Source organism: Neophocaena asiaeorientalis, unplaced genomic scaffold (assembly GCF_003031525.2).
Source record: "Neophocaena asiaeorientalis asiaeorientalis breed wild unplaced genomic scaffold, Neophocaena_asiaeorientalis_V1.1 scaffold62, whole genome shotgun sequence".
Taxonomy (NCBI): domain Eukaryota; kingdom Metazoa; phylum Chordata; class Mammalia; order Artiodactyla; family Phocoenidae; genus Neophocaena; species Neophocaena asiaeorientalis.
The window spans coordinates 7,510,172-7,536,411 of record NW_020175191.1 but is presented as its reverse complement, the minus strand read 5'-3'; the positions used below and the strand labels follow the sequence as shown (position 1 = coordinate 7,536,411).

Here is a 26,240-nt window from a genome sequence, read left to right as displayed (position 1 = left end):
GTTATTTTACTTCTCTGAGCCCGTTTCCTCAACTATAAATGAGATAATGATTGTGACAACTCAAGCACAATGCCTGGTTCATAGTATGCAATCAGTGACTCTTGGTTTCCTTTCCCAAGAGGACAAAACTTTCATTCCAAGGATTGTTTCATTAACCTAGTCTGTCTTACTACAATATTTAAGTGTCTGGGTATTATAATGCATACGAAATACATATGAGATGTTTTGAAATCACAGTGTCTCATACTCAGAATTATCACAGAGCCAATAAGAAAGAAAAATAACATCCAAACTTCTCACATTCAGCAAGTCAGTTTGGTTTGACGATAGCACGGTACTTGAGTTGTAAGTGTAAGAGACAAGGCTCTCAGTAATTTCCAGGTTACAGAAACTCTTCACCTGCTTCTTAGTTATGTTTTCTTTTCTAAAGCCCACCTGCATCTTAATTACACACCTGTCTTTAATCTGAGGTAGTATTTCTGCCAGTAAAGTAGGGGAGCAAAGCTTTCTATACTAAATGACATCGTCTCCCCTGGGGAAATGATTACTCCTGCACTCACTCACTCACTCGCTCACTCACTTTGTATTAGTTGCAATAATACTGCAGGTTGCAACTGACAGATCCCCATCTGAAATTAGGGAAACCTGTTGGAAGGGACATCCCTCAGAATGGCTGTGCTCTTGAATGGACTTATGAAGAGTCGGTCTTTGGGAACAATTGGAACCAGTAACTTGAATGCCCCCAGATTCTATTTTTCTTTTCTGTGTACTTCTGATTCACTGTTATCATTTTGTGTGTAGACTGGTCATGTTATTCTTTTGGTCCATGTGGTAGAGGGTCTCTAGTCCAAAAGTTTGGAAAAGAGACACAGTGACAGTTTGTATAAGATGCCCATCCTGGATCAGTCAGCTGTGACCAGGAAGGCATGCATGATCGTGTAAAGACATGGTGGCTCCTTCAAGAATTATGTGGATGAAGTGGGGTGAGGAGAGCAGCACAGAAGAGGGTCCTGAGCGCAGAGTTCCAGAGTTGCCCACACACCCATTCTGCCATCTTAGGTAGAGGGATCTTAGCTGGGAATACAAAAAATATCCCTGAACTGAGGTTGCTCGCAGCCAAGTGATGGGAGATTGCTGTGCGATCAAAGAAGTGCCATAGAATGATGTTGGTTCTGTAATAATGGATGTATAGGTTAGATAGGAGTAAAGAATAGGTTGTCAGTTAGGTTGGATCAGACACAGCTAGCTTCTGTTAGCAGTGATGGCTACACAGTTGGGCACTTTGCAGACTCTGGAAATACTTGAGCCAAGTTGAATTGTTATCTGAGGACTAGGTGTAGCCTTGGCATTTTCTGAGTATAAAAGTCCTGTGCTTTGTCGTTAAGAGGCCTCTTCATCAGAGTGCCTTTTTGAGTTATTCAGTGAGTTTTTTACAGAGAAAGAATTAAGGACACCTTGAGGTTTTTTGGGTTTTAGCCACTTGTCATGTTCTGTTTTAGAGAATTCATATGATCTGAATATTCATTCCCTTTGGTAGCCCCCTAAACTGGTATTAAAAGACCTCTGATAAGAAAGATTCATCAGTTTGTTTTACAACTCAGGTGGCCTGGCACTAAATGCTTGCTAATCACAAATTCCTTGCTTATAAGTCGATTGTCACTGGGCCTAAGAGCCTTTGCCATAGTCCCCCATCCTGGCTCCCATAGTGACCTGCAGTCCATTCAGAAGTGGTCTTATTATCATCCTTCAGTTTGCTTTTTTAGGCAGAACAAACTGATCCTTTTCCATCTTCTACTACATTAGGTCGGCTTCCTACATCTTATTCCACTAATCCAGTATTTGCTCCAGTCTCATCGTCTTGGCTTTGCCTTTCACATTCATACTTTACTATGGCTCTTATTGTCCTTAGTTCCTTAATTTCTTCTCTCTACCCTTGCTTGCCCTTAACCATTATTATTATTTTTTTAATTATTCTTTCTTTTTTTTTTTTTTTTTTGCGGTACGCGGGCCTCTCACTGTTGTGGCCTCTCCCGTTGTGGAGCACAGGCTATGGACGTGCAGGCTCAGCGGCCATGGCTCACGGGCCCAGCCGCTCTGTGGCACGTGGGATCCTCCCGGACCGGGGCACAAACCCGTGTCCCCTGCATCGGCAGGCGGACTCCCAACTACTGCGCCACAAGGGAAGCCCTACCCTTATTTTTAATTAAACCTTTTATTTTGAGATAATTATAGTTTCACACAAAGTTATAAGAATTAACAGAGAGATACTGTTTACCCTTCACCAAGTCTTCCCCAATGGTAACATCGACTTACAGAACTACTATCCAGCATCATAACAGGATGTTGACATTGATACGGTCAAGATATAGAACAGTAGCCCTAAAGCTTTGATTTTTAGGTCGCTTCTCATTATTCTTGTCCTTACTCATCTCTTAGACTCTTCTCTCCTTGCTCTTCTCACTTATGTATTCATTGTCCCAGGGATTTAGCCAAATCAGATTTAAGGATCTTAGAAGACTCAATTTTCTCTTTGATAGGTTGGCTAGATTTCATGGTGTCAGAGTTTCTAGGGATGGCAACTTGCATTCTGTAAATTATTTGCCTGGAATAACTATATGGATGTCTCAAGGTGGCCTTAAAATTCATGTGAGGACCTGGTCTGCTGTGAGTTAATTTTGCCTCAATTTCAGGCAGGTCACATGAGGGTGAAGAGTGTGTGGGGGCTGGTAGGGTACTAATCCTCTGAGACTTAAGAACCCTAATCAAAGGCGCTTTTCCCCCCAAAGGACAGTTCTGCACAGAGGATGTGGATGAGTGCCTGCTGCAACCCAATGCCTGTCAGAACGGGGGCACCTGTACCAACCGCAATGGGGGCTATGGCTGTGTGTGTGTTAATGGCTGGAGTGGAGATGACTGCAGTGAGAACATTGATGACTGCGCCTTCGCCTCCTGCACTCCAGGCTCCACCTGCATTGATCGTGTGGCCTCCTTCTCTTGCATGTGCCCAGAAGGAAAGGCAGGTAAGGCCAGCGGAAGAACAGAGCTGGAAATGAGGGAAAGGGCTGGTGAGCAGTCGGGATTTCTGCCTCCTCCTCTTTCATCCCTTTTGGGGTATGTCCTTTTAATTTCCATCTGTAGGAACATGCCTCTCAAAGCTGTTCTTCTGGAAATGTAATTAGCCAAAGTGCTGTGAAATTAGTTTTCTTCCTTAGGACTTTGGGCTCTCAACTCTGTGTACCTCAGTTTTTCATCCCTCCAAAATGAAAGTTAGCAACTATTGCCTTGGGAACATCCATAGCCCTCCTTAAGATTTTAAGCTGAAAGGCAACTCCAAAATTAAGATGAATTTCTCAGAAATTAAGACAAAATTACTCACAAAGGGATGTAGGCAGTTAATTTTAAGAAGAAATAATCCATTTACTCAGAAAAAGCTGGCAAGAGGGAAACAATTAAGTGCATTCCAGCTCTCCATATTGTCCTCTAAGGGAAGGTTTTTACCAACTGCAAAGTTAACATTGCTCTAGCCTTTCAGTTCAACAGCTTCTGGTTCTAGGAATAGAGCAGTGAAGGGAGGAATGTGATGGAAGGAGATTGCTTAGTGAGAGAACTTTGTGCCTAGCAGTTTTGAAATGTTCTTATATCTATGCCTTTCCGAAAGCCCCACCTCCAGCTTTGTAGAAGAAGCCTGAGTCACCTCTTCTTAAGCTAATTTCAGACTGGAAAATCCAGTTCCCATGTGAACTCTGCAGAACATGGGGCCTAGTAATATCTTCAGAGTCCTGAGGGCACTTGAGCCAGGAATGTTGACACTATTAAAAAGCTGCCGGAGTATAGGCTGATGATGTTCAGCTGAGTTTTTCTTCTGAGGCTTGTGAAATGCAGGTGGCCCCAAGATGATCAGGTAGCATGATCTTGGGAAAGGAAGTAGGTTGCCTAATAAAATATAGGATGTATGTAATGTTTGGGACATATAGTAAATAATTATTTGTTGTTTCTCTGAAATTCAAATTGAACTGGGAGTCCTCTATTTCTATTTGTTAACTAAACATGACAGCACAATGGGAAGTATATCTCCCTTTTCCTGTCTCCATCATCTAACCATCTCACTTTATGGCCTCACTTTATCTGCTCTTGGGGAGGGGTCCAGCTAAGGGCTCAGGGTCAGGGTATCAGGGTTGTCTGCAGAAGCTCCTTGCTTTGCTGCTGGCTGCAGCATGTCCCTAAGATTGGGTCAGGAAATTGCCTCTAAATCTTCATATCGGATTTTGATGTGCCAGTCATAAGGTTTTCCCTCCTCCGTGAAAGAGAAAACTGTTCCCCAAGTAAGGGACATTTTCTCTGTCTTCTCCTTACCCCACCCTGTGATAGGTCTCTTATGTCATCTGGATGATGCATGCATCAGCAACCCCTGCCACAAGGGGGCACTGTGTGACACCAACCCTCTGAACGGGCAGTATATTTGCACCTGTCCACAAGGCTACAAAGGAGGTGACTGTACAGAAGATGTGGATGAGTGTGCCATGGGTGAGTACACAGAACCTTTCCGATTCCTCATGGTGTCTGTCGAGCTCAGCAAGCATTTAAGCTGAAGCGCATTTTACTCTATGAGCATGTTTCACCCAAACCTCGGATCTCACCTGTTATATGCCCACTGTTCACAGCTAACCTTTCAGTGTAACCATATATTCTGTTCTGGGAACTGAAATATATAGAAGGTTTGTACTTGACTCTTAACATGAAGCCCTACCTTAGTGACAGTTTGGGCATAAGAACAGTAGAGACTCACAAGAGTTGAGGTTGTCCTAGTTTGTCTTTCTTTCCTTATTTCCTCCCTTCCTCCCTTCCTTCCTTCCCTCCCTCCTTCCTTCCTTCCTCTTGTTTATTTATTTACTTACTTTCTTATTGATTGATTGATTAGAAGAAAATAGGAAATTGAGAACCAGATTATCAAAGACCTGGCCCTAATACTAATAATCTGACCCACTTCTGTAGTCCACATTTGTGGAAGCCCCATCAAGTGCTCTGATCCTGGTGATTGGTGCTTGTGTCTTCCAGCCAATAGCAATCCTTGTGAGCATGCGGGAAAATGTGTGAACACAGATGGTGCCTTCCACTGTGAGTGTCTGAAGGGCTATGCAGGGCCTCGTTGCGAGATGGACATCAACGAGTGCCATTCAGACCCCTGCAAGAATGATGCCACCTGTCTGGATAAGATTGGAGGCTTCACATGTCTGTGCATGCCAGGTACATGGGCCATCAGTGTGTGGGATCTAGACAGGAGGCATTGCACTGTGCTTCTCTTAGGCAGGGCACTCAGTATAGCGTGGCAATTCCATAAGCTCTGTTAGCATTTAACCCCCCGCCAAGGGGACCCTTAAGGAGTAAGGCCATCTTAGAATTCTTAGAGCTATGAAAAGCAATCCCGTTATGTCAAAACCCAGATACATGTGAGAGAAAAATTCAGAAGATTTTTAAAATGCAAGTATACTTTGATTTAATAAACGATTTATCATAAAAATTCTTTAAATAGCAAGCTTTCCTTATCCCCTGATATGTTACAAATAGCATACCATTCCATTTATAGAAAATAATTTTACCCATAATTGTATAGGAACTTGCCATTTATCTCATAGTGAGATACACATGCTTTGTTATACTCTGGAACTCTTCTGCACAGACCATTGCTTGAATCCTCAGACAGCACAGCTACGGCTGCCAGTGGCTGCTTTGCCTGATTGAGGGTGCTGGCCTCTCTAGCCTTGGCAGGCCTTCCTGACCTTTACTTGCACCCTGAGAGCAACAGCGTCTCTGACTCGGCTGGTCTTTAGGAACGCTAGGTCTTAGCAGGGTCTTTGGAGGTGACCTCTTCCCCCTCTCCACAGAGGCATGGATATCCCAGAATATTCCCCTGTCTGGCTGAGGCTTACAGTGACTGTTTCCAATCACAGCAGAGTCCTCTTTTCCCTCTGCAGAAATGTTCATACTCATAGCGGACATAGTCCTCTTTGCAACTTTGTGCTTTCTTGGCTAGAACACGCCTTTGTCTTTTTCTAAGCCACTTGTGTGGTCCATTTTGTTCAGGTTTCAAAGGTGTGCATTGTGAATTGGAGATAAATGAATGTCAGAGCAACCCTTGCGTGAACAATGGACAGTGTGTGGATAAAGTCAATCGCTTCCAGTGTCTGTGTCCGCCTGGTAAATGCCCACCACCTGCCCCTGTTTTCTTTGAAAGCATAAAGCTGGCTGACCACAGGGACGGGAGGAGGGAGAGAACGTGTGTGGGCTGTACATGAGGAAGTCATTAAAGTGAGTGCTTCAGGATAGGAGTGTGTGTGTACAGAAATGGGGGATTTGTTTCAGCTAGTGTATCTTCCAAATCCTTGGTGGCCAGAAGTCCAAGTCTATTCTGAATGACCCATGACCTCTCTGTCTGTGTGTACATTTGGGAAAGTTCATACCTCACGGAAGCCTTAGCTCTAGGTTATTCAGGATTTTATTTTTTCCTGTGGGTCATATTCTTGAAACCTTTCTGTGAGATGATTATTTTTAGACATTTCACCCATGGGTACAGAAACAGCACAAGGCAATTCTTTGCAGAGAATGCTGTGTCTCTCCTTCGGCTCTCCCCAAAGCTGTTGTTGAAGACGTGCTAAATTTTCTGCCAGAGTCTATAGCCTCTCTTGTTTCTTTAGAGAGGAGGTCCCAGTTCTTCTGAAGCTACATTCACTTGTTAGGGGGCTCTGCCTATAACCATTCAGTCCCTACTTTAACTAGAAGTGAACTCTGTGCTGGGAAGAAAAAGGTAGAGAGACACACAGGTACCTCTGATGCCCTGAGCCTCACCTTATCCTAGTTACCTGTTGGGTAGAATAATTCTACATTTGCTGACCCATGGGTATAAACCCTGCCAATAACAACCCAGTTCTCTTTGGGCATCATTCTCATAGTAAGGAAGACATAGGATAACCCTTTGACTTGTGTCATCGCTGTACCCTTTTCAGGTTTCACTGGGCCAGTTTGCCAGATCGATATTGACGACTGTTCCAGTACTCCATGTCTGAATGGGGCAAAGTGTATAGATCACCCAAATGGTTATGAATGCCAGTGCGCCACAGGTAAGAATTTTTCAATTCTTATTCCCCTGGTAGGTCTGCCTGAACAAAACAGGAGACCGTCCTCTTCTAGCTGCCCTGCCAGGCCAGTCCACTAACATGGGCTGCTCTGGGTTTAGAAAGAGCTTCTTCCAAGCCTCTTTCTTGCTGCTCTCTCACTGTTTCCTCTACAACACCTGCCTCCTTCACCACAATCGTGGCCTGGCCTGGACATTTCCATTTGGTGCCCCTGTCTTTCTTGGGCAGATTTTGGCAACGGTGAGTTTCCAGCTGGCTTGACCTACTCCTTTGGAAAAGGGAAGAGTTCCAGGTGAAAGCTATTTTTCACTGGGGCTTCTCAGCAGGAGACCTGTCTCTGTGTTTCTTGAGGCAAGTGATCGAACAAAGGCCCAGAAATCTGGGGGCAGTGGTGTGCAAGTGCAGAGGTTTTCTGCATAAAAGATGACTGATGCTTTGAGAGTTGGATGAGTATTTGAACGGGGGAGGGAGCCCTGTCTGGGAAAGTTTGGGTCCTCTTTCCTGACTTCTGCTACTAGGGTCAAAAAGAATGTTTACAAATATTCTACATTTCTGATCTGTGGCGACATTTCTAATTTGGGAGTAGATTTGAATAAGCCAAATGTCCCTTATTACACATTTGCTTCTGCGCAGACCATCATTGTGTAGAAAAGGACTAGAAATTAGTAGCAAAGGTGAATTCCCAGTTTCTTTTTTTCATCTGTTTAAGAAAGGAGTTATGAATATAATCCAAGATATTTTTTCTTATGTTAGAAGATGGAGTCTTAAAGGATTTCAAGCATCATGTGCATGATTTTTTTTGTGATCACAGAAAAGCAAACTAAGTCATAACAATAAACACAGAGAATTACTATTTCAGTAGTATTGGAACATTACCACTTGTTAGGCCTACTTAGAGAGGGCCCTGTCAGATGGTCCACTTAATTTTCTTCTCTTTTCACAAACGTTCGTCTCTGGTTGGAGAGGTTTCAGGTTTTGTCTTCCTCTGGCCAGATTATGCTTGTGGAGAATAACCTTCACTGGAGAGAATTTACAAAGCTTGAACTCACGTTTAAACGGGAGGAGAGCCCTCCTAGAGTCTTTTAAAAGGATTTAATGTTGAATAAAGGAACTTTTATTTGTCCCTTTTCTTTTAACTGTCATAGCTTGTTCATTCATTTTATTTAACAAATACTTATTAAAAACTTACTGTATATGCATAGATCCCTGGGAGGTTGAGAGGAACAGAGAAAAGTTCTCTGTCCTCTCAGGTCAGAATTGGGAAGATAAGGTACATGAAACCATTAATATAGTACCTGTATATGCAGTTGGGTTTGGGAGGAAAGGAATATAGAGGTAAATATATTGAGGAAAAATAGTGAGAGCTATTCCCCACTGAAGTCCAATATTAAATGAAGATGCAGTTAAAGCGTCTCTGCAATGAAATTATTGTTTAGAAAAAGCTATTTGAATTCTACAAATTTGACTTGAAAAACTTTATTTTAAGCAAAACGCTCTAGGCTTGCCTTATAAATCAATGCAAATAGTCAGTTCCAACTGCTCATTGCCTGCAGTATGAATTAAGACTTGGGATGTGTAGGATAAGTGGATGCCGGCTACATTTATGTTCAGGTATGCAATGTCTGCCTTGGTTTTTAAGCATCTTTGGTACAATTTCTTCCAAGGATTCACTGGTGTGTTGTGTGAGGAGAACATTGACAACTGTGACCCCGATCCTTGCCACCATGGCCAGTGTCAGGATGGGATTGATTCCTACACCTGCGTCTGCAATCCAGGGTACATGGGCGCCATCTGCAGCGACCAGATAGATGAATGTTACAGCAGCCCTTGCTTGAATGAGGGTCGCTGCATCGACCTGGTAAATGGTTACCAGTGCAACTGCCAGCCAGGCACATCAGGTAAGGCCACGCCGTATTTCCTTTGGAGTTTTCACTGTTTTCCAGAAACAATTTATGCGGATGTCTCAGACATTCTTGGCATATGCTTAGATAACCTAAAAAATAGTCTTGATTCTGAGAAGCTCAGCCAAAGCCATGGCCAGAAATGTCTCCGAGACAGATGGCTCTCTAGCCAGTAGAGAAATTAGAGACAATAGCTTTGCAAAGCTGATGACTTTATGTATGTGTTTCTCATTAAAAGGAGGCACACCACTTCAAAAAATTGAAATTATTATTTAAAATTGAAAGCCATCTTGCCTTTGTGGCTTGATTTGATTGTCTTTGTTTCTTTAACCTCCACCTCAATCAGATTAATGAAGTTGGTCCTCCCTCCCTCCCTCCAGTTCTTCCAATAGTTTTTCCTCTGTTTCAGAGTCCAGTATTTTTTCCCGCGTCCCCTGCATCGGCAGGCGGACTCTCAACCACTGTACCACCAGGGAAGCCCCGAGTCCAGTATTTTTAATGTGACACTTTCTCCTGGTATTTTTCTCTGGTGGGCCTTGGCCATCTGGTGGGGGGAATCTAAAGGAGAGGAGAGACTTTGCAACACGTTCCATTGTCAGTTAGAATGCAGAGCTGCCGTTTCCCATCCCAAGTTCCTTGCTGTTTCCTGACTCCAGTTGAATGACTGCTTGTTAGTCGTGAGGGCATGCTGCTCCTCGCTGGGGAAATGTTGAATTGTTTTCTCAGGCAGCAGCATTTCACAGGTTTCAGTAGATCCTGTTTTATTTATTCGAGGAATAATTATGGTCACAACTGTGGTTAATGGACAGAGAAGTTCTGTGTCTCCGATCAAAGGAAAATGTATTAGTGGAAGATTAACTAGTGTGTGCCTTTGTTAGAAGGGAACCTGCCAATACGAGGGGTGATTTATTGAGAACTCATTTTCCATTTAAGGAAAATGGCCTATGTAGGGGGCAGAGGTGGGGGAGGAGGTTAGCTGCCCTCATTTCATCTTGTTATTTCCAAATCCATTTCTTCAAACTTGTCAAAGGCCTGGTCTTCATCCAGGAACCCGTACATGCCAAGTTTGAAAACAAAGTCCTTTTTGAGTTGCTTAAGCATACGAGAAACATCCCATGCCTTCCCAGTTGAAAATGCCTTCCCCCTCCCCACGTTTAGATAACTCAGTAAAAGAGCTGAATAGATCTTTGTGAAACCTTCCAAAAGCAATTTGCTTCCGGGCTGGTCCCCCGACATGAGAAATTGCAGTACGAAAAGAAATTTGAGAGATTTACAAGCAATTGAATGGATGCCTTTAGAATGGTGGGGCTGTTTTAGGCTTTGCTGTTGTTCCCGTTACAACAAATGTACTGGACACCTGGGTGAGTGGTGGGCTGGCAAGCACTTTGTTTTCTCTGGGATTATATAATAATGCCAGGTTGGGTCAGGTGTGTTCCCTGGGGAGGAGAGAGAAGTCAAGGTGAAAGTAGCTGTCAGTGAGAAAGGCAAGCAGTGAATAACGGTGGTGTGAAGGCAGCATAGAGAGGGAAGGCCCTGGTTCTCTCAGAAAACTGCCAAATCCATTCCTGTGGCTGTTTGGAGTATTAAAGCAAAGAGATGCAGGCAACGTAAAGAGACCTTGGCCTGTAATGGGTGGAGAAAGACCTGGCATGTACCAGGAGCCTGGGTGAAAGGATTCATTCAATCAATCATTAAGAATACACTCTCGAGTTCTAGAATAAGAATTCCCAACCCATTCATAATATAGTCTGAGTTGGTAGGTTGGAGTTTGGATGAGCGTGTGGATAGAGGGATGCTTTACAACTTGCTGGCTATCGTTGTGCTTTCTCACCCACTAAGTACTTAAAGTGCAGTACACTGCCCAGAATCACCTTTGATGCCTTCTGATCACCTTTGATGCCTTTTGATCACTTTTGATGCCTTTGATACCTGTGATCTTCAGTGAGTTTTTTTGGGTTTCAAGTCACAGAAACCACCTTGACTCGCTAAAAGAATCATCAACAAACAACAACTACAAAACAGACAAGCAGAAAGAATTTTGTGAAAGCACACAGAAGTATCTTACAGATGCCAAGTGAGAATTGAACAATGTGGCTTTGGGGGGATGAGCAGGAAGTAAGGGCCACATGCAGACCATAGGTCACGCAGTTCATGTTCCAACGTCTCAGTGAGATAATCTCATTGGCCCAGCTTGAGCTGGGTGTCTCTTCCTGCTAGAATGAAACATGGATTTGGGGGCAGAGTCACATCGGACCTCCATGGCTGTTTGGGGCCTGCCTTGGTCCATTGTGAGTAAACGGGGGTTGTCAAACAAGGGCTAGACACATCTCCTAAAGGTATCCATTTGTAATCAAGGAATATTGAAGCCTTGCCTCATCTGTGGCCAGTAGGGCAGTATAGCCTCATTAATCACAGAATGACCAGTATGGTGTGGTGAAGTGTATGGAATCCAGAGAGCTGGGTTCACGTCCTAACTGTGCTGACGCAATTGTGCAAGCTCATGATAAAATGGGTGTAACACAGCTTGATTTGCCAGTGGAGTGAGGAGAATAAAGTTATGGAATGTAGGAGGCAGAGTACTTGGCTCCTGATAATGGCTCAGCAGATTGTTGATATAGTAATTATTATCAATAAATATTAAGTGTGAGTGAATAAAAACTATGGCATTTTGTTGTGGAAGTTTCGTTTATTAGTTTATATCCTAACTATCAGGCTTTATTTGTAGACTTTTTAAACTACCAAGATGTTCTTCTACTATGATACCCAACCACATCACTAAATTCGTGTTAAATAAATAATGAGATGTCATGAGTAGTTTTAGAGAATAATGGTAACAATAATGATTGGTGTATCTCTGCCATTTAGTTACCCATATCTACAATTAAACCTTCCTAAATAGAGCCAGACTCTACCATTCAACTGAGGAACAGACCGGGAGGAAGGCGGCATACCCCAGAAGGAAGTTACCAGACTCTTTATCCTGAACTTTAGCCCATCATAGGGACAGTCAGTATCAAGCTTATAGTAGTAGATACAAGTTCCAAAATTCTAATTTTCATGTGAAAGCTTAAATTTTATCTTTGGAGCACGGTACTGTCACAGTTGTTTTCCTTGAAATGGCAGGTTTATTTCTCTCACTTCATGTTTGCTACATACTTAGGTCTGAATAGCCCTGGTTTGTCCGTCAGTTGTCCTTTCAATTAAAATGGGATTCTTTGAACAAAGCAACTGTTTCAGTTCAGTACTCAAACAATCGCACAACTGCTTTTTCTGGAGACAGCTCTGAAGTTTGGCATGCCACAGAATTGCTTTGTGTATATTTTCCATTTCATCACACAGAACAGTAGAGGTATACTCAAGGGTCAAGGTATAATCAAATTATAAAGTTAATAATTTTGACAGCTTGACCAGAGTCATTCTTAAGTGACGCTATCTTTTTGTTTTGTGTTAACCGAGTACATGGAGGTGAAGAATAAAAAGGCCACCAGTACAATTTGGTGCCACTGCCTTGATTCCTGTTAAGATGCCGGCAGTCCTACCCCCATTGCTTTTGCATCATTAGTGCAAATTCCAACACAATGAAAACAACAGATAGTGGCTTAGTATGGTTAATATAATCATTTTGACCTCGTGATGCCCCTGATGGGGCCTGGAGGACTGCACTTTGAGAACTGCTACTTTCCCGCATTCAGGGTTGGCTGGATACTCTTTAGATTTCTTAACACCTAGCATCACAAGCAGAGATCATTGGTATTTTCTGTGCTAATATTGCATGGTTTCTCTTTGCTTTCATCTTTGCAGGTGTTAATTGTGAAATCAATTTTGACGACTGTGCAAGTAGCCCTTGTGTCCATGGAGTCTGTATGGATGGCGTTAATCGTTACAGCTGCGTCTGCTCGCCAGGATTCACAGGTAATGCTCCTTTTTGTTGGGTGACTCCTCCCTCAGCCCCATCACTTTGGGAAAAGGGCACCTAAAGGAAAATTACTTTTCAAATATTTCCTATTTCTTGGTCTCTTGGAAAGTTAGAAGTTTGATTCTGTGCTTCTCTGGCCCAGTTTTCTCCTTACAGGGCTTCCCTAAACTGTAACATGAAACTTTTCATTAGTTAGGGTTTTTAGGCCATGTGTTTATAAATACCTGAAAAGAATTTCTTTTCAGACTTGAATTATATAGCTTTCAAAGCCACCCTTATTTTTCTACACTTAGTAGTGAATACCTTCTGTAAAGGCATGGCCAAGGTAAAATTCTATGAAAACACTAAATGCTTTCTTCTGAGTACTTCCTCTTATGGGGGATTGTTGGGTAAGGCCAAAACTTGGGAGGATCAAACTGTTTTTGGCTAGCACAGAGAGGTTTTTTTTCTCTCTAGGAGGAAGAAGGTAAGTGACTAAAATAAAATTGGTTATAATTCTTCTTAAATTATAAGCAGCTAGAACATTTATACACACACCATGTGTACACACACACAAACTCACATGCATCTTCTCTTTTACCTCTTTTGTTGCTAATAAGGTTACCCTCCTGATCAAAACATGCTAGAGGTTACTGAGCCTCTACTGAAGGCTTTTACTGACACATCCGTTTGTTAATGGCACCATCAGAGAGCATATAATGTGCCTGTCGCGTTCTTTCTAGACAGTGCCACATAGAAGCAGGCACTTACATAATGATGTTACCATTTAATAAATACCATGTGCTCATTTGCAACCAATGTGAGAAACTTCCCATGGAGTTCTTTAAACTATGATGTCAAAAGGCCATCAGAGCCAAGTGAAGAGATACCTCTTGCTTGCCGGAAACTTACCTCTCTCTGTACTTCACAAGCCTTTGCACTGCTTGGTGTGACTGTGGACATGAGAGAGGAATGTTTATGGCCCACATGGGTCACCGTAATATCTGCTCAATGGAAGATAACTCAGAAGACAGGTGTGATGAAACCTCTTATATCTAGTGCCCAGCACTGCTGGTCTAGCCAGACGTACTTCTGTGTCCTGAAACGTGTTACTCCAACATTAAGTGACAGCCAACTGAATACACAAAAATTTCTGCTAGATAGAATGACATATGCATTTTTCAAGGCCTTATTTTGAGCTAGGCATTAAATTAAGTGCCTAACCTCATTGAATTGTCACTGCTATTATTATTTCTGCGGTATTGATGAGAAACCCAGAGCTCAAGAGAGCTTAAGTAACAGTACTAGTGCACTGCGGCCAGCATTCCGCCCCAGGGGGTCCTACTCTAGAGTCCATACTCATTCCCACTTCACTGGACAGCCTAAGTAGGTGCCTGCTGTGGTTTCTTTTTACATATGTAAGCCTCAGACTCGTCTTAAATTTTTTGGAAATGTCAGTGAATCATGTGTTCTCTCTTTTTAACATTTAGCAAATCAGGAAGGTCAAAGAGGGAGGACATGGGCTAAAAATATTCTAAAATAAACTTAAGGTGTAGCATGAAACTGCATAACCAAGAAATGGAATGTTTTGGTTACTGGGTGGTACCCTGTTCTTGGAACAGTTTTCTACAGCTGTTTTTCCTATTTGTTTTTTTAAGTCAGTTGCTGAAAATATCAGAGACAACTGTGATATATACTCATGACCTGTAAATATGAGGTGTTTTAGTGTTGCCTTTGTTTTATTTTAATACTACTATTTTTTAATTACAATTTTAATAACAGCTTGAGCAGATTTAAGGGAGGTTTTTTTTTCTAAGACTAAATTCTCTGTTCTCTGCAGACCTCTTTATACTAAATGATTCAATAGGAAAAGTAAGAAATCGTGTGGTACTTCTATAGAATACTTCCCAGTTTTATAAACTACTTTTCAGTTTCACCTTGATGTCCATTATTTTGCTGACTTCTTATAACAGTCCATGAAAGTACATAGGTTGGATATGAAACCAAAAGCACAGGTAACAAAAACTAAAATAAACAAATGGGACTACATTAAGCTAATGAGCTTCTGCACAGCAAAGGAAACAATAAGTTGAAAAGGCAACCTACAGAGTGGGAGAAAATATATGCAAACAATATATCTGATAAGGGGTTAATATCCAAAATGTACAAAGAACTCATACAACTCAATAGCAAAGAAGCAAATAATCCAATTAAAAATTGGGCAAATAACAAGAAAAAGAATTCTGTAACTATGTATGGTGACAGATGTTAACTAGACTTATTGTGATGATCATTTTTCAATATATGCAAATATCAAATCATTATGTTGTACACCTGAAACTAATATAATGTTCTATGTCAATTATACCTCAATTAAAAATGAAAACACATTAGTCAGGAGTAGCTATACCCAGTTTTGGAAAATATTATTGGAAAATACCCAGTAATTTCCAGATAAGAGGATATTGGCAATGTTCACTCTAATTCTCAGAGCTACATGATTTAGCCACAGACTGACTGTATTTTTAACTTGTAAATCATGATTTGTATTTTGAAATCCAGTATCATCTGAAAGAGGTGAGGTTCTGAAAGCTTTACAATCTACCAAACCCTAGTGTTTTTCAAATAGCATTTGAAAGGCTAATCATGAGTAGCTACCAATAGAGCTAATCCTCATTAAAATGTCATTATACAACTATGTAAAATCACCAAAATACAATTTAAAAACTAGATACGAGGTTTACCGTCTTGTCTCTCTCTAAATCTCTTACAGTAGTTTCTAATCAGGAGTAAGGTGTATAAATGTTTATAAATTATAAATTTATAAATGTTGAACATGCAGTTGCTTTTGGTCCTCCAGCCCGTAGTCAAGCGAATAATGGCATATCCTGAACAGGCACGCTGCTAAGCACAAGGGGAGTGAGGAGCACTGAGTGTGGCAAAGGTGGTAGAAAATGAGATCATGCCTTTAAAAAGATTTAGAGTGTGATCCGGAACCCAGACTGCATTCATCAGAAACATTCAAAAAATGTATAAAGGATGAAGGAAAACAAACGTTTAGAATCAGGGGGAAGAAAGGGGAAAGGACCTTCTGTTTCCAAAGAAGACATACAGATGGCCAACAGGTACATGAAAAGATGCTCAACATCACTAATCATCAGGGAAATGAAAAAACCATAGTGAGATAATCACCCCACACCTGAAAGAATGGCTGTTCTCAAAAAGATAAGAGAGAACAAGTGTTGGCAAGGATGTGGGAAAAAGGGAATTCTTATACACTGTTGATGGAGATGTAAAATGGTACAGTTATTATGGAAAAACAACATGGCAGTTATCAAAAAATTAAAAATTGACTTATCCTATGATCCAGGAATCCCACACTTGAGTATATATCTGAAGGAACTTATTTCGAAGCGGTACCTGCACACTCGTGTCCATAGCAACATTATTCACAGTAGCCAAGAGAGCGAAACAACTTAAGTGTAAATCAATGGATGAACGGATAAAGAAGATACGTTGTGTATATACAATGCGATGTCATTCAGCCGTGAGAGAGAAGGAAATCCTGACATTTGCGACATGAATGGAATTTGAGGACATTATGTTAAGTGAGATAAGTCAGACAGAGAAAGACAAATGCTATATGATATCTCTTGTGTGCAGAATATAAAAAAGCCGAACTCATAAAACCAGAGAGTAGAATGGTGTTTACCAGGGTCTGGACTCGGGGGTAGGGGATTGGGGAGATATCGTTTAAGGGTACACATTTGCAACTAGTAGATAAATAAGTTATAGAGATAGAACGCATAGCATAGTGATCATAGTCAACAGTACTGCATTATAAACTTCAGAATTGCTAAGAGAGTAGATATTAATTGTTTTCACCCCAAAAAGAAATGATAGTTATGTGAAGTGATAGAGGTGTTAGCTAACTCTGTGGTGGTAATCATACTGCAATATATAAAATATATCAAACTAGCACATTGTATACCTTAAACTTACACAATGTTATATGTCAGTTATGTCTTAATTTAAAAATTAATAAAACAAAAAAAGCAGATAGGGAAGTTTTATTATTCTCATTTAACAAATAAGGCAACTGAAAGATTGAGCTTGATGTGTCCATGGTCTTAGCTAGTGAGTCACACTGCTAGGACTGTGAGTTCCCAGAAGGCAGGGACCTCCCTAATTATCTTTTTAGCCAGCATTTTCTAAAACAGTGTCTAGCACAGAGGGAACACTTAGAAAATGTTGCTGAATGAATGACCAGAATCACACATGGAACTTCTGACATCCAACACCAGACTCTCGAGTCTGGACTATACCATGCTTTCATTCATTAAATACTAATTTTTGGGGCACCTGCCTACAAGATAAGAAACATTGGTTAATTTCTCATCCAGTAGTTACTGAGCCCAACAAGGCACATAGCCTTGTGCTGGGTGTTTCTGACGCTGGGGTTTCTAACGCTACTTTAAGCGTGGGACCTCGCTAGTGAAGCAGCTGTCAGTCCAAGTAGACTGCACAGAGAGGCACTCAACCCTCTCAGCTAAAGATGACTTGAAAATTGATTCTGCAAAGAGCTTTTAAAAGCAAGTGAAGGAAATGTGAGAGGAGTGGCTTCTGAGAAGATTCTTCCCAAAAAAAGGACAGAAAATGAAAAGGCTTTTTCCTCTCATTCTCCACTGGATTGCAGGCTGAGGATACTGCTACAGTTGAAGAGTTCTGGCTCTTACCTTGTTGCCAGTGGCAAACACCAAAAAAAAAATCAGAGGTTGAAGCTAAGAAAGTAGTATTTTAAAATAAGTTATTAATAAAACACTTAAGAGGAAAATAGCTACTACTACCAGATTATGGGTTTTTACCTCAAGAACCACCAATAATGGTTTAGAGAGCAGTGGAGGGTGAAAAAATGTTAATACCCATGCTTTAAAGGGGTGTGTATCTATTTCATTTGGAATTTCCTGTTCTAAATGCAGGGTTGCTCTTTCTTAAATGAAAATGCCTGTTTTTATCTAAATCAGAAAATTATCTTCTTAGAAATTTATAAATTCCTTCATAGCAGTTGCTTGTTGCCACTCATTTACAGAATTATGGGTTATTTTAAAATTTTATATCATTTTGGAATATACAGTTAAATCTCATTTATTCAAAACTTAACAAAGCAAAACTCTTACGTAACTGGCATACTTTATTCCACTTAAAGAAATAAATGTGAAGGTTATAGCAGACATCTTTTCAAAGTGCAGTCTTGGATATGTTTTAGAGGAAGAACGTATTCAGTTCAGTTTCATATATTCTGAACATTTACGTTATTATTTGGTGATAAACTACTAATAATTGTCTACATCAGAGTTTCTCAAAATGTAGTATTTGAATCACCTACATTATTTATTTATTTATTCTTTATTTATTTTTTTTAACATCTTTATTGGGGTATAATTGCTTTACAATGGTGCGTTCGTTTCTGCTTTATAACAAAGTGAATCAGTTGTACGTATACATATGTTTCCATATCACTTCCCTCTTGCGTCTCCCTCCCTCCCACCCTCCCTATCCCACCCCTCCAGGCGGTCACAAAGCACCTAGCTGATCTCCCTGTGCTACGCGGCTGCTTCCCACTAGCTAGCTATTTTATATTTGGTAGTGTATATATGTCCATGCCACTCTCTCGCTTTGTCACAGCTCACCCTTCCCCTTCCCCATATCCTCAAGTCCGTTCTCCAGTAGGTCTGTGTCTTTATTCCTGTCTTACCCCTAGGTGCTTCATGACTTTTTTTTTTCCTTAAATTCCATATATATGTGTTAGCATACGGTATTTGTCTTTCTGTTTCACCTACATTATTTAAAATGTGGTTTTGGGGCTCTAAGGATCTCCTTTTAAAACAAGTACTTTTAGCAACTCTTTTTGCACATTAAAGTTTGAGAACCACTGGTCTAGATTGAGAGACCCTGGATGGTTTTCTCAGTGATCAGAGAACAATAAAATTATGCTTAGAATACTCTTCTTCCTGTGGCAGAAGATGGATTAATACAACTCTAAAAGTGAAAGTAAAATAGCTTTTCTTTTCAATCAGTTTAATCATTAAATTAATAGTCTACTCACGAAACATTCCTGTTAATTGAGATTTACCATATATGGAAATGTAAGAGATTGACTAACTGAAAAAATGAATGCAGTAAACCAGCTGAAAGCAGTGATAAGGAAAGCTTCTTGGAGAGTACTCCAAACAGCAACAAGAAGAGCAGCCAGCTTTGGTAACATTTGATGTTCTCTTTTTGAATCCTTGTAAAGTTTCGCCATTTCTAAGATGGAGTGAAGAAATACATGTCAAAACACTCCAACACTGTTCCAGCATTTTGTTAACTTTATTTTCAAAGCACAGTGCCCTTTGCCCCTTCCTTGCATGGCACTAAGGGCCGTTGGATGTCTTATTCCTTAAGTCTTGACATGCGGTGCCCAAGGTATCTTATAGCCTATGAAGATGAAGGTATCAACACAATAGATCTCATAGTTCTGTGTCTCTTCCCTAAGCGTTTTGTATTTGACAAAAACTGTCTCCCTTCTCTACAGGGCAGAGATGTAACATTGACATTGACGAGTGTGCCTCCAATCCCTGTCGCAAGGGTGCGACATGTATCAACGATGTGAACGGTTTCCGCTGTATATGCCCTGAGGGGCCCCATCATCCCAGCTGCTACTCACAGGTGAACGAGTGCCTGAGCAATCCCTGTGTCCACGGAAACTGTACTGGGGGCCTCAGTGGGTGAGTAGCTGTCATGTATTCATAGTTTCTTATTGACTTGTGTCAAGCCAGTTGAGTTTTAGTATTGGCCATACCCTGTAGAAGTCAGTCAGGACTTGAGCCGAGACCTCGCTGAAGATTTCGGTAGTCTGCTGCATAGCCTACCAAATCGCCACTTCTTCTCTACCTTCTGTGACTGAGTAGGTGGAAAATAAGGAGGACTGTCTCTTTCCTCATGTGGGTAGTCAGCACATGGGAGGAATCCGGGGTAATTTTATGAGTCTTTGGCAATTGCACTTTTAGTACTTATTGCAAGATTGAGTTCTGAGGGATGTTCTATTTGATTTTCCCCCCTGCTTAAAAAAAAAGCCCAACTCTGTTCTATCACGGTACCAGTGGGTGCCACTGAAGTAGATCTGGTCTCAGCTAACTTGAGACATGGCCCTGATGAAATGTTCACAGTTTGCAAGCCCCTGAGAGTTGTGTAATGTGTTGGTGTGATGTTAGGTTCCATGAGCTAGTCGTGTACTCTTGCTGTGCTTGCCAGAGGACAGGACTCTGGGCATTACCATTTGCCATGCTTCCGACAGGTGAAAGAACGAAGAGTGTATTAAGAGGTAAATAGGAAATCAAGTTATTTCCAAGATGAATTAACTCAGTATTCCTGTTTCAGAGTATAGCAGCCTGCAAAGAATCCCAACCCATCTACATTTTTTTAAAGGATCTCCAGACTAGGAGGCTATTATCTCCTGATACCACATTCTAAGTGCTAATGATGTTCAGCTTGTGAACAATGTGCATATATTTCAAATACCTTCATTTTTGTTCCTTTTCCTGCTCAGTACCCTCAGTGCTTTCTGGGGGCAGGGATTCAGGTCAGAGCAAAGCATGTCTCAGAAGTCAGACATCCCAGGAGCTCTTCAGAGTGGCTTAGTGTCTCTGATAACTACACTACTTCCTGGGTGTCTGTTTTACACCAGAAACAAGTGATCCTAAGGCTTGCGTTACTTTTAGTTTATACAGAAGAAAAGAAACTGCAGATTTATCTGTGTTAACGTGTCTTTCAGATTGTCCTGATTTGTTGTACCAACCACTGTTTACATAATGAAAACTCACTATACTTACTTAGTTTCTCTAGCATCTTTGTGGGCCAGGAAGGTGTGTTTACTGAATACTCCAGATGGGCCCACATGATTCACATGGTGACCCAAGTATAGGTCCATAGAGGATCAGAAATGAGATTAGCTTACCCAAGAGTTCCTTGGTCCTTCAGTTTTTCAGAATGGTGTATTTCAACTATGACTCAATTGTACATTCATCCCGCAACAGTAAATAACTCTGTCTTCTTTCAGATACAAGTGCCTCTGTGATGCAGGCTGGGTTGGCATCAACTGTGAAGTGGACAGAAATGAATGTCTTTCTAATCCATGCCAGAACGGAGGAACTTGTGACAATCTGGTGAATGGATACAGGTGCACTTGCAAGAAGGGCTTTAAAGGTGAAAGCAAAAGTGCATATTTTTATCTCCCTTCTCTCTCTGCCTTTCTGTTGGTGCATATGGCTTGACTCACTTCTTCCTTGCCCTTTTTTCCTTCTCATTCATATAGCAAATATAATTTGAGTACTTAATATTTATAGGGCAGTTGGGGAATAAAAACATAAATAGATTTATACATGGATTCTATTTTCAGACTAGCAGAGAGGTGAGTTATTGAAACAGTACCATTTAAGGTGAGCAACTAGAACTCCACTTATACAACTTTGGACAGGTGTTCTAATTATAAGCTCCAGTGTAGGCTTGATTCTATGTTAATTCGAAAGAGATATTGGTAGTAGAATGAAAATTTTGTTTTACTGTAATTGTAGCAATAATATCATGGAAGAATCCATGTATTTAAAACCTTTCCAACAAATTCTCTTACACATTAAGATATTCTTAGATGATACATAGTCACCTGTGGCCTTCTGGAAAAATGCGTAATAGTAGGTATTGTGTAAAATCACGTTTTGAGTTGTCTCTGTTGTATTTCTCCCATTGCTTTTTTCTTAGATGCTCAAGAGAGAGAAACCTGTGGGTAAATCATTCACATTTGTACTTCGCTATCCATATAGTCACTGATTTCACCACTCAAAATTGTGCCAGGCTACTGTAACACATCAGTATGTTTCAGTGTCACTTGGATTACTTGAACATTTTCTGAGACCATATTTTAGTCAGTAATTTTCTGACATTCAGATATATTACATCTGCAAAGAAACTTATAGATTTAAAAACACTTTTATTTCTTTGTCTCATTGAGACTTGCTGATCAACAAAATAAAAATCAAAATGTGAAGTCCAGAGTTGTACGGCTGTTGAGTAGCAGCGTACAGTTTGAACCCAGACCTCTATACTCCTAGACCATCATTTTCTTTTGTACAGTGCTGTAGTTCCTCAGTTTTAAGGCTCTGTGTCAGGCCCTACTGAAGGGACAAAGGCGTGTGGCATTTAGTACAGTCCTGTCCCCATGGATGCTTCCTTACTCTTCTCTTTTTCATAGTGGGAGTAGATTTCGTGTCTTGGATCAGGGGAAACAGCTTTGTGACTTCTGGAAGCCCTACCACATCGATGGTAGAGACTGTGCATTTGAAAGAGTGGGCATAAATCACAGGCTATGATCAAGTATTCAAATATTTTATCCCTTGATAACTTACAGGCTGTTTTGAAGCCCTGACCAGATACTCTGTATAGAAAGAGCTTCTATTTAGATATAGCAGTAGGTCTTCACCCTAATGAACTTCATGGTCCATAATGGAGAAATTACTTATGTTTGGAGGTGCATTAGACTTTCAAGCTATTAGAATATACTGTTCTTCCATTCATTTTTTGATGGATTAAGCACTTTTTACTGACTATGTCAGGGACTTGACACTGAAATGAATGAACAGGTGTTCCAGTGGCCTGAAGAAGTTAATGCAGTTTCTGAGGTGTTTAACGTTTACCACTGAGAGGATTGCTTAGTAAATGAGATAATGAGGAGGCTAACGAAGTTTCACTGTCTTCGGTTTTTCCCCTTTTCTGTCTACAGGCTATAACTGTCTGGTGAATATTGATGAATGTGCTTCGAATCCATGTCTGAACCAAGGAACCTGCTTTGATGATATAAGTGGTTATACCTGCCACTGTGTACTGCCATACACAGGTGAGTCCTGCAAGTGCAAGGACCAGAAGGGTTGCTTGGTCTCGCCTTGTCATTCCAAACCTCTGAGTCTCAGAGATGGGATATGTGGGGCATTGATGCCGCTCTGAGGAATCACTCCCTCGTCACCCCTCCTGCCCTCACTGACTGGGTCTTCAGCTCTGAGAAAACACTGTGGCCTCTCTAGATGCAAGTGGTGGGGAAACTCATTTGCTGCCTTTATTTTTTAGGGTTTGAAAATTTTTTAAAATTATATATGGCTGGAATTGACACATAGCTGATGGTTTAGTCATTATTTGAATGGACCCAGAGTCTCTGTGGCCTGTGCTCTTAGTCTGAGTTTTGCTAACACAACAACTACCACTTATTGGTCATTTACTATGTGCCGGACACTCTACATACTTGGGATTATTTGATCTAGTGCTCACAATAATTCTACAAGGTATTTAGAAGTTCCTATCACCGTTTTATACATGTGGAAGCTGAGGCAAAGAGAGGTTACTTGCCGAAGGTCACATAGGTAAGTGGTAGATCTAGGATTTGTCCCTAAGTCTCTCTGAATCCAAAGCTTGTCCTCTTGTCATTCTTCTCCTCACGTTCATTGCCACTGCTTCTTATTCAGAGAGGTACTGCCCCTGGGATGGCGATCACACACACGCAAGACACGGGTGTGAGTTCATTGCACATCAGGTGTTCTTTGTTTCAGGTGGTATTATAGGAGTGTGCTTGGACGTTTCTTTGTAGTCTCCTGCCTCATTACTGCCATCTTGTGATTGGTTGTATTTGTGTGGCTCGTTTACCTCTTCGTCAGCCATTTTCTTCATCTGTGGGGAACAAAACAGAAACATGAACAATGACTTTGCATGTTTCTCCAGTGCATAGCATGCAGGCAGGAGCATGGCTGAGTTCTTACTCCCCCGGAGCCTTAGGCTGTTCATTATAGCTGTTGCTAGTGACTCTAGGCCGTTTGGAGTGGCAGAGTGGCCAGAAGCATGCCTCTGTTACCTGAAAGACTTGATACTACATTGTTACCTTTGCCACCTCTTTAGAAGAAACATTCATGCAGGGAAAGTGCATTTAGCCATACGCGGGCCTCTCAGTGTTGTGGCCTCTCCCGTTGCGGAGCACAGGCTCCGGACACGCAGGCTCAGCGGCCATGGCTCAGCTGCTCCACGGTATGTGGGATCTTCCCGGACCGGGGCACGAACCCGTGTCCCCTGCATCAGCAGGCGGACTCTCGACCACTGCACCACCAGGGGGGCCCACAGACAGACAGTCTAAATAACGCCATTTCACAGTGATAGTGCTGATCACATTGGTTGGTACTGAGCAGATGATCTTACTTACAACCATAAAGACTGAGAATTGATGGCTGTAGGGAGATACAAGCAGGTGTCACTATGCCCAGGCACATTAGAGACTTACCTGAATATGACTAAGGTGCACAGGTCATCTTGAAAATATTTGTCTTCTTGCTATTCAGATACTATAAGAATATTTGACTAAATGCTGGCTGTTGGTTTTTCTGTGTATTAGGATCTTATTAAAAGAATTTACTACTTGTGAATTTTGAGAGATTATATGAGACTGGAAATCTATGCAGATTAAAATTTCAGTGCTGAGTGTCACTAAGTGTTTTAAGTGTCATTGAATTTGGCCAGCATGAAGGGAAGTAGGAAACGTTGCCTTTCCTTGTGAGCCATTATTCTGACCAGACACATTAAAAACTTGTTAGGGATATTGATGAAAATTTGTGGTAATATTGTTTTCTTTCTGAATACAAAATTTTAGGATAAAATTTTAAATTGAGTTAGTTGTAATTTGACTTTATTTTGTTGAAGTATAATTGATTTACATTATATTCATTTCAGGTGTACACTATAGTGATTCAGTATATTTAAAGATTATACTCCATTTAAAATTACTGCAAAATAATGGCTATATTCCTTGTGCTGTACCTTATATATATGCAGCTTATCTATTTTATACATAGTAGTATGTATCTCTTAATCCCCTACCCCTATCTTGCCCTACTCCCCTTCCCTCTCCCCACTAGTAACCATTAGTTTGTTCTCTATATCTGTGAGTCTGTTTCGATTTTGTTATATTCATTTGTTTGTCTTGTTTTTTAGATTCCACATATAAGTGATAACATACAGTATTTGTCTTTCTCTGTCTGACTCATTTCACTAAGCATAATATCTTCTAAATCCATCCATGTTGTTGCAAATGGTAGAATTTAATTCTTTTTTATGGCTGAGTAATATTCCTCTGTGTGTGTGTGTGTGTGTGTGTGTGTGTGTGTGTGTGTGTGTGTGTGTGTATCACATATCACATCTTCTTTATCCATTCATCTATTGATGGATACCTAGGTTGCTTCCATATCTTGGCTATTATAAATAAGGCTGCTTTGAACATTGAGGTACATGTATCTTTTTGAATTAGTGTATTTATTTTCTTCAGATATATACCCAGGAGTGCAATTGCTGGATCATATGGTAGTTCTGTTTTTAGTTTTTTGAGGAACCTCCATACGGTTTTCAATAGTGGCTGTACCAATTTACCTTACCACCAACAGTGTACAAGGGTTTCCTTTTCCCCACATCTTCACCAACATTTTTTATTTGTAGACTTTTTGATGATAGTCATTCTGACAGGTATGTGTTGTAACTTGACTTTAAAAACAACTTTATCTCCCTTTTAAAAAAAAGTTTATTGGCGTATAGTCGATTTACAATGTTGTGTTAGTTGCAGGTGTACAGCAAAGTAAATCAGTTATACATACACTTATATCCACTCTTTTTTAGATTCTTTTCCCATATAGGCCATTACAGAGTATTGAGTAGAGTTCCCTGTGCTATACGGTAGGTCCTTATTAGTTATCTATTTTGTATATATTAGTGTGTATATGTCAATCCCAATCTTCCAATTTATCCCCCCAACTTACACCCTGGTAACCATAAGTTTGTTTTCTACATCTGTGGCTCTATTTCTGTTTTGTAAATAAGTTCATTTGGCCCCTTTTTAAAAATTCCACAGATAAGTGATATCATATGATATTTGTCTTTGCCTGCCTTACCTCACTCAGTATGACAATCTCCAGGTTGCTGCAAATGGCATTATTTCATTCTTTTTATGGCTGAGTAGTATTCCACTGTATGTATGTACCACATCTTCTTCATCCATTCCTCTGTTGATGGACATTTAGGTTGCTTCCATGTCCTGGCTATTGTAAATAGTGCTGCAGTGAACATTGGGTACATGTATCTTTTCGAATTATGGTTTTCTCCAGATATATGCCCAGGAGTGGGATTGCTGGGTCATATGGTAGTTCTATTTTTAGTTTTCTAAGGAACCTACATACTGTTCTCCATAGTGGTTGTATCAAT

The 26,240-nt window shown here is 40.8% G+C and overlaps 1 protein-coding gene across 2 annotated transcripts in view; it reads left to right on the top strand.

Annotated features, from left to right (window-relative positions):
* The window catches only part of NOTCH2 (notch receptor 2), a 175,311-nt gene that overhangs the window by 110,659 nt on the left and 38,412 nt on the right, over positions 1-26,240 (top strand). For both annotated transcript variants that reach the window (XM_024764784.1, XM_024764783.1), the window contains exons 6-15: positions 2,787-3,020; positions 4,369-4,524; positions 5,056-5,244; positions 6,082-6,195; positions 7,002-7,115; positions 8,795-9,028; positions 12,833-12,943; positions 19,501-19,693; positions 21,025-21,170; positions 22,741-22,854. In XM_024764784.1, the coding sequence (XP_024620552.1) occupies positions 2,787-3,020; positions 4,369-4,524; positions 5,056-5,244; positions 6,082-6,195; positions 7,002-7,115; positions 8,795-9,028; positions 12,833-12,943; positions 19,501-19,693; positions 21,025-21,170; positions 22,741-22,854 (1,605 nt within the window). The remainder of the gene's footprint in view (positions 1-2,786; positions 3,021-4,368; positions 4,525-5,055; positions 5,245-6,081; positions 6,196-7,001; positions 7,116-8,794; positions 9,029-12,832; positions 12,944-19,500; positions 19,694-21,024; positions 21,171-22,740; positions 22,855-26,240) is intronic.